This window comes from Ambystoma mexicanum, chromosome 1q (assembly GCF_040938575.1).
Source record: "Ambystoma mexicanum isolate Mex_15411 chromosome 1q, UKY_AmexF1_1, whole genome shotgun sequence".
NCBI classification, from domain to species: domain Eukaryota; kingdom Metazoa; phylum Chordata; class Amphibia; order Caudata; family Ambystomatidae; genus Ambystoma; species Ambystoma mexicanum.
This window is the reverse complement of record NC_090922.1, coordinates 453,727,156-453,745,286: the sequence shown is the minus strand read 5'-3', so window position 1 is coordinate 453,745,286 and position 18,131 is coordinate 453,727,156. Positions and strand designations below refer to the sequence as shown.

The following is an 18,131-nucleotide window of genomic DNA, read 5'->3' as shown; positions in this document are numbered from 1 at the left end:
GTAGGATAGGGTACTGCCACTAACCAACCCTACTAGAAAACACATCTTTCTGCATACACCTCTCAAACCCTGAACTAAACACAACCAGACCTCTACAGCACAACAAACCGCACGCACTTCACTACACAACAACAATGAAACAAACCACACATAACCTTGCCCAACAGCACATGTCAGCTACCAACCAAAAATCACACCCACACTCCGCGAAGGGTGCCAACGGAACTGAAGCTGCCAAGAGCACATCACAGCTCTCTTGCTCTTTTCTCCCACTCAGTCCGACTAACTAACCCCCCACCCGCCTTTACTTTACAGGTCCACCAGAGCATCAAGAAACCACGCAGGTGGCGACAGTGCACCGTATAAGAACCTTTAACATAACATAACAGCAGGTTATGGCACTCGCCCCACTGAGTCTGTCCTTACTTCTACTTCTTGTCTTGTCATCTGAATGGGGAGAACAGATAATCCTGTGTCACTGTGGTTCCACTTTGCCAGTACTGGCTTTATGTTTAACACACTGATGCAGCAAAGCACCTGATTGTAAGGATATCTAAAATGAAAGTCTAAGAATTGAAAGTGGTGTCTCGGCACATGCGTGTGCCGCGCATGAAGACCTAGAAAAGACTCGCTTCCAGCGGCCGTGGGAAATATCCTGGTAACTCCTGTTCCCCAGCACTCATTTTAGAAAGAGTACGGAACGTTTCAGCGCCGGAGCGCCTTGTGCACCAGCAGCTCCAACCCTGACAAAAATCGGAGCCTGGAAGCCGAATCTAGGCTAAACAGGTGCCGAAGCTTTGGGAACCTGGAGGCCACAGCCAGCCAGAAGCAACTGCAACTGTTTCCCCCTCCCATCCCGGGGCACAGTGAGCCATATGGCCATTCAGAACTGAGGGGGCTGTTCTCCTCGAATCGGGGGCGCACCCGCCTCATGGCAAGGCGGAGGAGGATCGAGCAAGGAGGAGTGCGCCTCGGGGGAGCTCCCAGGGTCATCTTGCCTACGCCGAGGTGCGAACTACAGCGGCAACCCGAGCATCAGAGGAGGCTGGCAGGGTGCACTGTTCCTCCCAACACACCGAACCGGAGGCGGGGCTGACAGCACTGTTACCACCGCTCCCCAACACCGAGAGAGACCCCACCCTGGACAGCGACGCCGAGGAGGATTCTATCCGCAGGAGCACCGGCACCCGCAGCGGATGTACCATGAGCCCAGGCTCCAGTGAGCCCGAACTCGGCATCTATCTGCCTGAAGTGGGAGACAGCATATTCTCCTCCACCAGCGGTCACCTTGGGGATGTGCTAATACGCCGGCGGCAAGCACCATGCAAGCCGGCAAGAAGGAGTGCCAACACATGAATCCAGGGGCAAACCGGATCAAGGAGCCTGTCACTGCATGGAAATTACACAGTACATCCAGAGTGGCAAGCCTAAGTGAGAGCACGACGTTGCAGGGGGGATGCAGAGCAGACTCAAGAACAGGGTAAACTGGTCACCACTGGCAGCACCTAACACATAGCCCCTCACTGTCAGCGGGTGTAAGCACAACATTACCCATTGTCCGAACACTGGCCACCCAGGAGCGTAGCCCCACATATACAAGCTGCTAACTCACCCCCACGAGGAGGATCTACCCAGTGCAGCCCCTCCAAGAGAATAGCCGCGCAGCGACACCCAGCACGTGACCCACAAACAGAGAAGAGTGGGGTTACTCCCAGCCACCAAGCAAAGATCCTACAAGCAGCAAACTAGGGACAAGAACCCCCTGTCCTCTTCCCTGCCCTTAACGAACGCTGGGAATGCAAAGCCACACAGAGTCGAACACTCGCGCAACCATAACCTGCACAGGTTACCTTAAGGAATGGCCCTTGTCACAGAGCGATCCGCACGCTTGAGAACTACAATCTATCAGCGTCACACCACACACTGAGCCTGGCAACGCAATGGGAAAGGACAAAGCCAAAAGACAGACTCTCCAGAGCAGGATAGATCTCTTCACGGTCGGACCCCTCCAGGGCTCCCCAACCAGAACTCACGAAAAAGAGGGGACGGGAGAGGATGAACTCAACATCTCACTAAGAGACATCATGAATGCAATCAAGGAGTCACAGACGTACCTCGAGGGGAAAATAGGGGGCCTAGCTACGGAGGGGACCTTTCTATGGCAGGACCTCCACAACCTGTCCTAGAGGGTGCGAGAAGCAGGACAGAGGATCTCCAACATGGAAGACACCATGGGACGGATGAGCAAACAATTTGCCACCATAACCCAGAAAGTAGCACAGCTTGAATACAGAGCTGAGGACAGCGAGGGGCGTGCGAGCAGGAACACTATTCGGATTCTCGGAATTCACAAAAAAGAGGAGGGCCCCAGCGTCAAGCTCTTTCTGGAATACTGGCTGGCAGACGTATTCGCACCCAATAAATTCTCTCCATTTTTCTCCATTGTACGTGCCCACAGAGTTCCAACCAGACGGCCCACGCCCGATGCACAGCCACGTACAATAATTGCAAAGCTCATGAACTTCCGGGATAGAGACAAAATCTTCCAGATGGCCTGCGCCACTGGCCCCATCACATACAACGGCCATCGGGTCGGCTTCTATCCGGACTATACCAGGGAGGTCCAGAAAGCACGACAATCCTTCGACTCAGTCAAAAAGAAACTTCAATCCCTCTCGATGAAATACGCTCTGTTCTTCCCAGCCCTACTCAAAGTGCACCATGAAGGCACCACTCATTTGTTACATTCACCAAAAGAAGCATGGGACTGGTTGGAAACCCAAACCCTAAACACACCGGAACACCAAAATACTCAAGAGAATACCCAAGGCAGACGCAGGGCAAGGCTGGCTCTCTGCCACAGCAAAACCCACGGGGCTACGACCACCCTGCACTGTCACAAGACAGCCCGGTCAGCGAAGGGACTAGATGAGGACTGTCGCAAGGACTCCGCTCTCTCCTACATCGTAGAACTAAGGGGACCACGCACTGGCGGCCTCCATGGGAAGATGGAAACTCACTAGCGGCTGGCGTAAACTCCCTGCTACCTCCAATAATGTTATGGTTTCAAGTTATGCGCCCAGTAGGCGCACAGTTCGGGCTACAGGTGCTTCATGTTGAGGGGAATTACGGGGAGGTACAAAGGGTGGGTGAGCCTGTCACAGGCAGCGAGCACGGAGAGTAACCTGGATAGGCATCTTAGTTTTCAACCAACCAAAGCACATGTTTGAACTTGCAGACACATGGACAACACCTGAATATTGATCACTTAGCAGGAACACTAGATATAGGCAGAACCAATGGCCTAATACAGTGCGTAAGTCACTAGCGCACCTCAGAATGAACGCTGCAACACCCAACACCCCCACCACGCCTGATCATGGTCGCACGTAACACTACCACTAGGAACCTTAGGTTCCTGACTTGGAATGCTAACGGGCTAGGTAACAGAATTAAACAGCGACTAGTTGTGCAACTTCTGAATAAGCACATGCCAGACATAGCATTCTTGACTGAGACGCACCTAGCAGGCACAAACTGCACCTTCTTCAAATGCACGAATTACCGAATTGCAATCCACGCTGGCTTCACTATGGGTTCCCGCGGCGTACTAATACTAATCAACAAGAAACTCCCCATCCTCCTAACCACGGTCACCCAGGACAAAGGGGGCAGATACACGTACATAACAGGGACACTATGGGAACAAACTATTTCACTGCTAGCAGTCTATACACCACCGACCCTACTAACCGCGCTGCTTAATGACATCTCCCCCCTGATCACCCGGGACACATCAGATGTCATGGTCATAGGAGGCAACTTCAACGAAGTCATGAACGTGAAAGTGGATCGGACACATCTGCGAGGTAGAAACACCGCCACAAATACAAAACTGGCCACATTCATAAGCGCCCTAGGACTGCAGGATGCTTGGCGTACTGTGCACCCTGACCACAGAGAATACTCCTACCACTCCGGGGCCCACGCCTTACTCTCGAGACTAGATCACTTCTTCATCCTATCTATAGATACACATAAAATATGAGAGACATACCTACTCCCCAGAGGAATCTCTGACCACTCCCCTCTGGTATTAGAAATCAGCACTTCCAAACCGAACCCCACTCCATGCGGGCGCCTAAACAATTATTACCTGGGTTTCCCGGAACTGGTAGAAAAGCTCCAAGATACCACCAAAACATATTTTGAACTAAATACAGAAACCGCAGCCGACCCGGGAACACTGTGGGAAGCCTACAAAACAGTACTTAGTGGTGACATCATATCTTGGACAACTGCACAAAAAAAAAGCACATGGCCACGGTGAACGAAGCCGAAAAGCAGGTCAAACACACAGAAGAGTCTCACCTGTCTCAGGCCACGCCCGAAACACACCGGGCACTAATACTGGCGCAGCAATGCCTCCAAAACATAGCCCTGGACAATGCCAGGCAGGCGCACAGAGCCCTACGCGCCAGAGTGTATGAGACTGGGGACAAAGCCAGCAAACTGCTAGAACGCAGGGATGACGGGTGCAACCATGTTAGACAACTCAGCAGTGGTGATTCTGACCCACTAACAACGGACAGAGACATAGCGGAGGGCTTCGCCACATTCTAATCGGATCTATATTGAGCACCCCCCTCCCCCATAGACAAATTGATCATGGAAGAAATTACCCTCACCACAGAGCAGCAGACCCTTCTAGAGAAGGAGATCACAGAAGAGGAAGTGATTGCAGTCATGTCGGGACTCCAATCCGGGAAATCCCCAAACCCGAACAGCTTCCCAACAGAACTATGGCAGAAGATAGGGGCGAATGAGATTGCCCCACATCTACTGCACATGTACCGGAACATACACGAGGCCAGGGCTCCCTATCACCAGACCTCATAGAAGCCACGATAATAGTGCTATCCAAGGCGGACAACCCCCCCGAAAACTGCGGGTCGTACAGACCCATCTCCCTCATGGCGAAAGGAAAATCCTCGCAAAGGTATTAGCCGACCGACTGCAATTGGTTATTTCATCCTTGATCCACCCGTACCAATGCAGCTTCATGCCACAGAGGTCAACCCGAATGAACATATATAGATTACATTCAGCTCTAGAAAGAGCGGACAGACTTTGGGGTCCCATGGCAAGCTTTCGACTCGGTGCAGTGGGAGGACATATGGGAAATAATGCATCGCATGGGCATCGGGCACCAATTCATGACATGGGTAAAACTCCTATTCAACTGTCCAAGGGCGAGAACTAGGGTCAATGGCTGGAGGTCAGAACCCTTCACCTTAGGGAGGGGCACGAGACAAGGCTGTCCCCTATCAGCCATGATATTCGCACTAGCTATAGAACCCCTCGCAACACTGCTGAGGGAGTCAGAGATGTGGGAGGGCTTCCGATGGTCAGATACTTGTGAAAACAGGTTCTCACTGTATGCAGACGACCTATTAATCTACCTGAGGGACCCGGTCAACTCAAGCCCTGCAATCACAGACTTGTTAGAGAGGTATGGAGCCTTCAGTGGACTACCAGTCAACTGGTCTAAATCTATATTATTCCCGATAGGGTGGGCGAACAACATAACCCCTGCAAACTGCCCATACCGCATCGAAACAATGTGACTCAAGTACCTAGGCATACAGATCACAAACAGTCGCACAGACTGCATACCCGAAAACCTACATCCCATCACAATGAGATTCGTAGAGGATACGCGTCACTGGGCTTTGCTACCGCTAACTATACTGGGCAGAGCAGCCCTCTTCAAAATGATTGCCCTCCCCCGTTTCCTGTACGTCCTACAGAACGTCCCAATACATATCCCAATGCACGAGTTCCAGAAAATAGATTCTGCCCTCCGGAAACAGCTATGGTGCGGTGGTCATCCAGGTATAGCGCTTGCCACACTCCAAAGATCCATCTGGGAGGGAGGAATTGGACTGTCCAGACTACAAACATACTACTGGGCCAGCCAGATGGCGGTCGTGAATGACATGCTAAATGGGGACACAATACTGCCACATATATGAGCAATGAACACCAGCAGAGCTGCCCCACCGTCCATGCTATCGTATCTGCCACGAATCTGGGTAGAGACACATAAGTACATGGACTGGGACATGAAACTGACACCTGAGCAACCATTATGGAATAATAGATATCTCCCAGAAATTAACAAGCTCCCAAGATGGTCCACCTGGGCAACACACGGAATAACGAGGATCAAAGATGTCATACAAGAGGGCAAGATAGCCACATTTGAAACTTTGCAGTCCAGTTTCTCTCTCCCACCAACAAAACACTACCACTACACCCAAACGAAACACGCACTATGATCCCGTTTCCCAGACATGAACAATATGCCTGAATACACCCCGATTGAACGCAACATAATCCCGGAACAGATCAAACACAAAGTCACCTCAACCATGTACAATGCAATCACCTCCTTTGCCACAAAGGAATTACCCTAAGTTACCAGGGGAATCCAGACGTGGACCCCTTGCTCACTGCTCTTAGAGAGGGACAGCTTCACCTCACTGATGATGCCCAACTAGGCTGAAACACGTGTATGGGGTTGCTGTGGTACTCTTGTTCAGAGGAGAATTGCCTAGCATTTCGGTGCTGGACTGCCCCTGGGCAGGACAAAGACTGATATGCGGGGACATTTCTTCTCTGTGAAAAGAACAGTGAGCTAAAGACTTGGTTGAGACTCTCTCAGAGGCCATCCACCCCAGAACAAGTCAATGGGTTGTGCTCCTGCTGGTAGAGAGTTTCCCAGACCCCCCTCTGTTCCACAAAGGAATTAGTTAGCCTCAAGGCCAATGGGAACGGGATGTAGGAGCACTACAACCAGAAGACTGGATTACTGCGTTAATGTACCACAGGGAGGCCGCAATCTGATCCAGACATCGGATCGTCCAGCTTAAGATCCTACACCATACTTACTACCCGAGAGTGGCCCCCTTCTGGTGGGGTAAAGTCTCAGATCCACGGTGCTTGCGCTGTAAACACGAGGAAGGCACCTTCTTTCACATTTTATGGGTATGCGACCGCATACAGCAATATTGGCAGCAATATTGGCAGGCATGTTGCAACGAGCTATTTATGGTCCTAGGCAAAACAATACCAAGAGAACCAAAGCAGCTATTGCTGGGGGTGGATGACGAAAGCGATCTGTCAAGATATGAAAAATTATTTCTGTCTACTGCCACGGCAGTACTCAGAAGGAACATTGCGCAACTATGGGGCGCGGAGGCCACTCCCAGTTTCGATTAGTGGGTCACAGACATATGTGCTGCAATGGAACACCGGGTGCACACAGCAAGAGGTTGCCCTGACAAAGCGAGGAAAATATGGCAGAAATGGGAGGGCATTCACTGACTGGTTTGCTGCCTAGCCTGATAGATACAGCTAGGAGGAAAGTGTGAATCATGCAAATGCCAATGTTACATTGCCTAACACTGCTAGTGATTCTGAGGTTATGACTGGTTTACTGACATCCAGGGAGCAAGGGGAGGCGGGAGGGAACACGTAGAGCTTATCAGTAAATGTGTTGTTTACAATGTATGTGAAAAATCACTAAAATTGTTTGATTAAAAAAAAGAAAGTGGTGTCTCGACGGGGTGCCATCATCTGATCACCATCTACGCAGTAAGCATTGAGTCTGTTATCATAAGGGGCTCAGACAATAATGTCCCGAGTCTTGATCGAGCAAAATGGAGTCCTAAACTCGGTAATTAAATAACACTCTCGAATTTGTTATAATAAACCGGACGTTTCTCTATCCTTCCGTCACCGCTTTGCTCGTTATAGACACCCCTTTTGTTGCCTGTTGGCACTTCGTAGCAGTCCACAGTGGTCCAGCTCATGCGTTGGCTCTTGGAGTCAAAATCGAACCCATGGCTCGACTCATGTTTGGCCCGGCCCTGAATGTTCTGCCTTGCACACCTCTATAATCCCATCACTGTTTCTCCTCTCAGCCAGTCCCGTGACTTTTCAATCCATGCAGTTGAGTTGATTTTGCCATGTGCTCCTTGCATTTATGATAATTTCTAAGAAGAATAGTTTCTGTTTCGTTAAGGAGCCTCCCCCACTCAAGTCTGTCAAAAACATCCCAGACACCCTATGAAAAGGTAAAATTGAAGAGGAAGAATAACACATTTACCCGTGGCAGTAAGAAATAAAAACTGAAGAAGTGAAAAAGCACTGCATTATCTGTATACTTCTTTTTAAATTTAAGGGAAAATCTGCCAATAATGTAATGTGATAATTAATTTTAATAAAGCCCCTATGTCACAAGAACAACTCATGGCTCCTTTTTACATTAGCCTAGGTCCAATAGTAAATGTGGAATCTCCCCCTTTTCCCTTCTCTGCATGCAAACTCCACTTCCACCTACTCAAATGCTCCACACAAACACAGCGTCGGACTGAGAGATAAAATTAGTTTGTGCACCAATGAAAACGTGTCTCGCAGTGCCAAATTGCAGTTCCTTTTGGGACACACTCTTGAGCAGTATAATATGCGTACCAGCATTTCCCTGCATATCAGTCTTTGTCCTGCCGGTAGAGGGACTCACAGAACCCCCCTTGTTTTGCATATTAAGTAACTTCGGGTCTCACCCTAAGTTACTAGAGGAAACCAGACGTGGACCCCTTGCTCACTGTTCTTAGAGAGGCACAGCTCGACCTCACTGTTGAGGCCTGACTAGGCTGAAACATGTGTCTGGGGTTGCTGTTGGTACTCTTGTTCAGAGGAGAATTGCCTAGCATTTTGGTGCTGGACTGCCTGAGGCAGGACAAAGACTGATATGCAGGGAAATGTCTACTCTGTGAAAGGGACAGTGAGCTAAAGACTTGGTTGAGACTCTCCTGGGGGCCATCCTACCAAGAACAGGTCAATGGGCCATATTCTTGCCGATAGAGGGACTTCCAAAACTCCCCCTTGTTTTGCATATTAAGTAACTTTGGGTCTCACCCAAGTTACATGGGGAAACCAGACGTGGACCTCTTGCTCACTGTTCTTAGAGAGGCACAGCTCCACCTCACTGATGAGGCCTGACTAGGCCGAAACACATGTCTGGGGTTGCTGTTGGTACTCTTGTTCAAAGGAGAATTGCCTAGCATGTCGGTCCTGGATTGCCCCTGGGCAGGACAAAGACTGATATGCAGGGAAATTTCTCCTATCTATGTTTTCTGCCACTGAGGTCCAGCTGGACCTCTGGCAGTGCAGCTCTTCATGTTTTCCTTTTGATGAACAACACCCATGGGATAGCCTTATGGCATATGGCAACCATGGGTGGGGGTAAACCCTTGTACCCCCATGTGTGTTTTCGGGCACCTATGTGTTGCCCACAGAGCAGGGTATGGGCTGGTGGCAGATACATGCTGATTTGGCAGTGGCTCTGAGTGTCCTCTATTTTGGGACACCCATGCCCTGCCATAGGAATCAATTGATTCCTGCAGGAAGACAAAATGGCCCCTGTGGCCTCTTGGTTTCTATTGCCTTTTACCTTGTTTCCCAAAGTCCTGGGAAGCCCTGTCTCTGTTCCCTTCCTCCTGAGGGGCTGTTGGGTGGAAACACCATATATGTATCTGTTCCCCTTCCTCCTGACTGGCTGTTGGGTCGAAATACCACATATGGCTCTGGGGCTGCCTCCTGTCAGACTGACTGGAGCCTTCCCAGAGGCTGTGTGTTGTGGGTACACCCTAGGGGTGGTACCTGTATGAATGGAGTCTGAAGTGAACTCACATTCTGTGTTATGGGTGTCTGGTTTCTGTGTGTGTGACACAATGACTGAGACAACCCTGGCTGAAACTGACATGGATGCAGTGTAGTGTGCGAAAAGTTTGGTACTGACTCCAATGCACATTCTTAGTTATGGGTGTCTGGACGGAGTGAATGGCCTCAATGCCCTTCTGCGTGATTGGCTGACAGAGCCTGACCCAGCCAGAGTGAATGGGGAACAGATGTGTATATCTAGGGACCTCTCACTCACCAATTTGTTCAAAAGCTGAAATCGGTGCTGAAGCAAGAAGAAGCTCTTCCTTGAAGCCCAGCTAGAGGAGAAGTCTGCTGCTGCATTTTCCTCATGTAATCCAAAGCTGCCGTGTTCTTCCAATGACTGATCCAGAGAGGACCTGCAAAGGACACTTCTCCCTGAGCTACGAGGGACCATTGTAGAACCTGCTACTCTTCATCAGAAGTACCCTGAAAGCCAGTCCTGTGTACCTGCCATCGTGAGTCCTGAAGAGGAGTGCCCGGACACATCTCAAGTCGAAGAAGTCCATTGGTTTCACCCAGCGTCCAGAGATGCGTTTCGTGACCGCTGCAAGCTGTTGCAATCTATCGCCAGGAGCAGGGGGTACCCTAGCATAGTGCTTCTCTACACCCGGAGCTGCGGGGGTTCCAAACTGCTTAAGAATATTTCAAGGGGCATCCTTGCCATCATCACTGACAACTTTTTTCCCGCCGGGGGGAGTGCAAAGTCGTTGAGTGCAGAGGAAGGTCCATCAGTGTTTTCTCGCCACCAGAAGCTAACGAAGACATCCCGAGGGTCCAGACTTGGTGATGGTTTCATTGCCCACTCCAGTGGACGAGTCTAGGTTGCCAGAAGCCATACAGAGGTCTGTGCTGTGTCTGCAGCGCTGAAGAACCCAAAGGTGGAAAACCGCAATATTCCGAAACCCTACACAAAAGTGACCTATGCATCCGTCGCCGCCAGAAGTCATTGAAGTGTCCCAGGGGACTTACTCTCATCTGACAAGCCTTAAGGAGCCCACAGGAAGCGTTAATCTTCCAAGGACTTCTACAGTCAAAGAAATCATTGACCAAAGGAGAGCACCGCAAAGGACAAAACTGCTGCACTTCAGAAAGACTTTGGTTCCATTTTTCTTCTTAGAGTCAGCATCCCAGTGGCTCCTTTTTCCAGGGGGTCCATCCTCGGAGGGAATCATCAAGTGAAACAGAGACACTCTGCCAATTCGCCTGCCAAGGCACCAAAGGTACTGTGATGAGGAAGAGTACTTAAGAACCTGCCTGCATTACCTCCTGAAAGCTCAAGCCTGGCTGCTCGTCCATTGCTACCAAATTAAGAGCCCTTTCTGGGGTGTTCTGTACCTTTACCCTACCATATAGAGGGCAGAAGTACAGATACCCCATCAAGTCTTTAAAAGCACACAGACCACAACAAATGGATGTTAGCACACAACACAAACACGTACACCAATTACAACTGACAGCACACACACAAAGGGATGGCAACATAGACCCACACATCGCAACAACAATAGATGCCAGCACACAAAGGCAATGAATGCCGGCACACACACCCCACACACCAACAGATGGCAGCATACGCCAAAACAACAGATGACAGCACACACACACACATATCAATGGGCTACAGCACACACACAAAGGGATGGCAGCATATAAACACACACACCGGAACAACAATAGATGGTAGCACACAACAGTAATGAATGACAGCACACACATACACACACACACACCGCAAAGGGGAATGGCAGCACATTCAGACACACAAAAACACACCAACAACAACTAAATGAAACACACCCACTACAACAACATATGGCAGAACACTCACAGACACATACATGGATGGAAGCACACACAGTTGAACACACAGAACAAGAGATGCCAGCACAGAAAAACCTGCACACACTAGCAATAATGGATGGGATCCCATAGTTAGATAACAGTGCGCATATCAACAACCACAGCGGATGGCAGCACAAAAACGCTACAGTGGATAGCGCACACACACACACACACACACACACACACACACACACAACATATGGCAACATATAAACCAAAAATATGATATGGCAGCACACACAGAAAACAACAGTGGATGGCAGCACACACACCACAACAACTGATGAGTGGCCTGTTGAGAATCTTCACACAACATGAAACTGGAAGCGTACCTTTAAGTCCCCGGAAATGTTCGCTCCCGCTAGGATGCCGGTGGCTGATGGAAAGAAGATGGAGAACATCCCAAAGAAGGTGCCATCTTCACCACGCCAGTTTGGCACAAAGTTTTCAGCAAATATAGAAGCTGGGAAGAACATATAGTGGTTGATACAAGTTTAAAATGTATACACTACTTCCCCATCGCCCAAGAGGATTTTGCCAGCATAAGAGGGGCACTCCACAGCTCGCCCACAAGTAATGCAAGGTAAATCCTAAAGGAATCAATACCCATCTGTGCACCTGTCCCTTTTCTCTCATGTCTTGCAGAGATTTGTCCAGCGTCATCCACCTGCAAATGCCAGCCTTGTACTTCAAATACAACTTTGGGCCTAATCTTAAGAAAGGGCAGAAGTGATATCTTCTGCTGCCGATTTACCATACCTTCCTGTCCAACATCTGTTATAAGTGTGGTCCATTGATTTTCTATCCCTTTTCAAGCTCAGCTTTCGGCCAGCACTACGAGACCTTTTGCTATTGCTGGGGCCAGAATTTGGAACTTGTCTGTGACAGCCACTCAGACGTATGGATGCCCCTTCTCCCTTTAAATAAGCGTTTGGGCCGCATTAACTCCTCGCAGAGAAAATCTCCCATCTGATGAGGCCTAATACCACTAGTATCTGACACAAAACAAGACTGCATTTCCCCTTTGACCTTGAAGTGGCTCGTCTGCTAGGGCCTGTGACTCAACAAACCCTCAGAACTGTGAAGTGAACACAAGACAGGATGTCAAAACTGAAAACGGTTAATTAAATAAACACAGTTTCCACAAAAGCTGCAGATATTAATCACAATCAGACAGTTCATCTGTTCCCAAAGCCCCTCCATTTGCCACTTTGATCTGATGTGTGCACTGTGCTTGTGATCTGGATCATCTAAGCATCTTATCCGATGCATACACAAAATTCTCCAGTGATGTTTGTGCATTGGGAAATATTCTTGCACTGGGATACAGCTAAAATAGCACATGGAAAATATAAATGTTTATCTCTGGATGGCCCCTGTACCCCAATGCAGTAAGTGAAGCAACAACCAATAACCAAAGGCCAAGGCTGCCCGAATGGTACATATTCTTCAGTGTTGCAAACATTTTAATATTAGCATGAGTGTTGTGAAACATGAAATGAGCACCAAGCCCATTGTGCATTATGTACTTGGTGATTCAAGCATACAATCCTTTTATCATAAGCATATAAAGATCTGTGGTCATTCTTATGTTCCCAAAACGCTATTGGATTTTATGCAAAGCAGGCTGGAACCGTCACTGATGCTGTTTGTCCCCTTCCGCATTCTCAAATGGGAATTTCGAAAGAGTACAGTAGGAATTTACGAAACTGTCCATATTGCAATAGTTGCTTCGATAAAAGTTTAGAGTTATTGTAGGCTTTGATAATGCACTTTGCTCAGTGAGACGATTGTGAGCTTATAATTACGACTACTGGAAGTGATAATTTCATTGGAGCTCATTACGAGTTTGCCAGTATTCCAGCGGTGAATCCGCCAGAATATCGGCAAACATAATTACCAATACTGCCACTTGGTCAGGCAGTATTACCACTGGAGGTATTACCTCAGGCGGTAATACTGCCAGATTACAAGTGATGGTTTGGTAGTGTAAATCCCCATTTTATATGGATTTTTGCTGGTATTACCTCCGACAGTATTCCCGCAAGGTAATCCCAGTGATCGAAGTGGGTGGGAGCGGTTGGGAGCAGGGCTCCTCTACTCTTTTTAATTAAGTTTTACTGTTCCTATACTTTAATTTTAAAAAGAAACCGTTCAGGAATGGTTTCGTTTTTTAAAATTATAGTGTAGGAAGGAGTTGAAACTTGCACTTCAGTGTACTGCACTGAACGTTCCCTTAAACAGCAGGGCATTTGTTTGGGGGTTTGTATTGTGCATGGGAGGGGGCATGGCGGTGGGGTTTGTTGGGCCCTGGGGCAGACCAGCAGGGAATATAGTTCCACTACTTCTTTTCGTACACTTCGATCACTGGATAATACTAATACCACTGATTTTTTGGAGGTAAAGTGGAGGATTTAACTCCTCCACTTTACCTCAAAATATCGGTGGTATTACCATCCGATAATACCGGCAAACTTGTGGGTTGGTGGTGCGAGCAAAATGGAGGTAAATTGAATTACCTCCACTTTTTTCCTGCACTGCTAAACTCGTAATGAGCCCTATTGTAACATTTTCAAAAGAGTCAGTTTACAATGTTAGTACAATTATGTCCTTTTTGTGACAGATTCTTTTGCAAAAAAAAAAAAAAAAAACAGCCACCTCACCACCAAGATATCGTTTTTTCTCCTGGACACTCAACAGCTAGGTTGTCTCTAGCAAACGTGCACGTGACTGTGTCCCGTTAACCCACACAGTGAGAGACAGAGACATAGGGCCTCATTCTGAGTTGGTCGGTAAGGGTTAACGGTCACCGGTAATGATGCCGGTGCTGTTAAACCCTTACCGCCCAATTCCGAAGTCCCTTAGCGGGAACCGCAAAGGACGTGTGGTCTAACCTCACGTCCTTGACGGGTCCTGCTAAGGGACCAGCGCGCTAATAACGGGCCAGCTATTTGCGGGCCCGTTATTAGCGCCTTCCCCATTCCCATTGAGCCCTATGGGGGCTCAAATGGGAATGGGGAATGGTCTACAGAATGGGGACTAACCGGGTCCTCCAAGGTCGGAATGACCCGGTAAGTCCCCATTCTGCCAGACCGGACACAGACCCGAGTTTGGAGGCTGCGCCATGGCTACCTCCACACTCGTAATGACCCCCATAGAGTGAGACAAAGACAGAGAAAGAGAACACAGAGAGAGCACGAGGGAGAGAGTGCTATATCGGAGTTTGATATGCCATTGCACAGCTAGATTTTCCACTAGCCCCCATTCATAAGTCCAAGACATAGCAGAATCAGCAAAATCTCTCGAATTGTATGTCATGTTTCTAGTGTTCTTGTCTAACATTGAAGTGCATTTGGAGCCCGCTGACTACCTCTCCAACCTTGGCTACATTTACTGAAGTGTTGGAATGTGCAGAACTGATGTGCGCGGCTTCCAAACTAAAGCTCCCGACCACTGTACCTTGGTAGTTGAAGAAACCCTTGGCCTGTTTGTCCTCGGTCGCAGGAATGACCGTCCCCACCAAGTAGTTTACGAATGATATCATGATGACGATGAAGAAGAGGATTTGTGCCTAGGAAACCAAAACAGAGCAGTCAGAAGAAGGAAACTGGAAGCTTACCATTTTCGGTGGAATAGTGGTCAGTGACTTCCCTTTTCTCTAGTCATTTTAAACAAAGAGTAGACACAAGAACATCGGTTGTACTGCTGGGTGAGGAGATGTATAATGTTGGACTTTCCCCCCGGGTTGGACTGTGTTCAGAATCGGAATGGAACATTAAATTGCAAATGGCAATTCATTACTTATCATGACTAATGTGAGAGAAGGGGGATTTAGTTGGTTTTGGGGCAAATAGTTTTGATGGATGTTACTGCACCGGGCACTAACCTATTGAACTTAGGCCCAAAAAACAAACTTACTCCAGCATGTTGGCCATCTCTTTGGCATTGCCTTATAGCTCTATATTGCTACTAGCCCTGCAGTCCATACTAGCATTTTGGGATAGAGCGTTGGGCATTGCTCGATTGCACAATAGCCCACACTGACATGTTGAGCCGGCCGTTCGGCCATTGCCCTATAGCCTTTAAAATCACACTAGCAGGTTGGGCCAGCCCTTTGGTAATTCCCTATTGCCCTATAGCCTAAACTGGCATGTTGGACCTACCCCTCGGTCAATACACTTTTGCCCAATTGCCCACACTAGCATGTTTGGGCTGATGCTTCAGGCATAGCCCAATTGCCCGTAGGCCATTCCTAGCCTGCATGTGTGAATATTTAGGGCCTCATCACAAGTTCGGCTGTAGCCCTTAAATGTGGCGGTAACAGTATTACCCTATCGCGAGTTGGTCGCTAAATGGGCTGTTTCACCTCTAGCTTTTTTTCTGGAGGTGAAAATCCCATTTAGCGCACTATATTACCAACGGCTGTATTAGCATACAGTGTTAGCGTCGAAGATTCCCCATTGGGTCCAATGGATCCAATGGGGAATGGTGATTTACAGTTAATGCCCAACCCGTGATCCAGCGGTGATACAGCTGTACCGGTGGGGGCTAACACTTTTACAGTTAGGTAGTATTACAGCCGGGATACCGCCCAACTCGTTATGAGGCTCTTAGACATTTGCCATTTGCCAGATTTCATTGAGGGTGAGATAGGGCAGCAAGGTGATGTTGGACATTTTGTGTGGCTGCTGGGTCAATTGCAGGCCCATAAATGTTGTTTTCAAACATTACAAACACTTTTCACTACACAACAGGAGGGGAATTAGCTGGTACTTTGATTCAATTTTTACAGGTTCTGATTTCTGTATATGCAGGGTCTCTTATATTGGTGAGGACTAATTAAGGGGTCCTCTCGTTATGAATACATTGAACCCTGAGCTAAAGAGAGATTGGATTCAGCTGAGAATCCAGCATAGCAGGAGGCTGTGGGTTTGTCCATGGCTGTGAAACTCGGGAGTGACATAAGGTGCATGAAAATTGCAAATGTCACCAGTTTGTACAAATGGATTTCTGCAGATCACCAACTCTACCCATCACCTGTGGAGTCCTGCAAGGACACATCCTCTCCCTTGTGATATTCAATCTTTACATGGAACCACTTGGCACCCTCCTATCTCCAAAAAAGAAACACATCCACCAATAAGAGATAACACGCTGCTCTACCTCAAGATATCCTCCATCGAAGACATCCACAGGCTCAAGGCCTGCCTCTCTTTTATCCAGTCCTGGATGTCCAGTGCTTACCTGAAGCTCAGCACCTCCAAGACTGAATTTTTGATGGATCTAAGTATGTTGAAATAATGTACCATTAAATGCAAAATGAACGTCTGGTCCCTATGTAACTCCAGTAGAGGGGAGAGGAGACTCCTGCAGAGATTATTATATATATCTACTAATGGATTATCTTGGAAAAACGTCAGACCATCAGTTCTCTTTTCAGCACTGGTCATAAATTCATAACCCTACTTTGCCTATCATGTATTACATGAACTTAATAAGTAGGAAGGTACACAGGAAACATCCACCGTCGTCCACTCTTACAGGCTGTTTCACTCCATCTGACATTCATGGAACTTACAGGGGGCACTCACACCACAACATTCCACAGGAATACATTCCACCAGGCATTCTCTCAAGCAAACATTCATGCAGGACACAAGCAGAAAACACAAGACACAACAGAGAGCTTGGTAAATGTGGTACATGCGCATGTTTTGCCCAGCAGGGCACAGTCTCTCGGGTGCCGTCTTGTCCTTGTTCACTTCTTTTCTTTCTGATCATTCTCAATCTCTTTAACCTTTTTGTTCTGCCCTCACTGCTCTTTCTTGTGGTGTTCCTCAAGGCGCTGTCATTTTCCCATTCTTGTTTAATGTGTATGTTCAGCCACTTACTAAGCTCATCTTCTCCCACTGTTGCTATGCTTATGCAGAGGATTCCCAGGTTCTGGCTTGGTTAGAGCTGTCTCTGCCTGAAATTGCAGCCAGGCTTAGGGCCTGTCTTCAAGCCATGGCAACTGGCATAGACTGAACGGGGAAAAGACGGAGGTTCTGGTGGTGGGTTCTTCTGCTGCTGCTGCTGCTCTCTGGTTGCCTCTTTTTTGGCAACCCTCATTGGGTCCTTGCCCTATCCCAGTTCCCATGGTTAAAGACCTGGGGATTAAAATGATGTCCTCTCTGTCCATTGCTGCTCAGATTTGTGCAGTATGCCAGGCGGGCCATGTGAAACTGAAAATTCTTCATAAGGTCCTATCTTCGTGCACCTATAGTTTCTTCCTTGCTATTGCCCTCTCTTGATTACTTTAATTCTCTGTTGCTTGCACAACCAGCCTACTTGATTTGGCACCTGCAAATCTTGTAAAATGCTGTGGCTCCAGCAGCCACCTCTGATGACGCTGTGCTCATGCTGTGCTCATGTCTCCCCGATCCAGCTTGCACTGGCTTCCAGTTTCAAAGGGTACTCAGTTTATAGCACTCTGCCTTGTACATCGGCTCTGCATG

The 18,131-nt window shown here is 48.3% G+C and overlaps 1 protein-coding gene across 1 annotated transcript in view; it reads right to left on the bottom strand.

Moving 5' to 3' along the window:
• Positions 1 to 18,131, bottom strand: part of SLC12A3 (solute carrier family 12 member 3) — a 480,556-nt gene that overhangs the window by 351,531 nt on the left and 110,894 nt on the right. Inside the window, exons 7-8 of the mRNA XM_069640343.1 lie at positions 15,094 to 15,205; positions 11,967 to 12,097 (exon numbers count right to left, since the gene is read on the bottom strand). Of these exons, the coding sequence (XP_069496444.1) occupies positions 11,967 to 12,097; positions 15,094 to 15,205 (243 nt within the window). The remainder of the gene's footprint in view (positions 1 to 11,966; positions 12,098 to 15,093; positions 15,206 to 18,131) is intronic.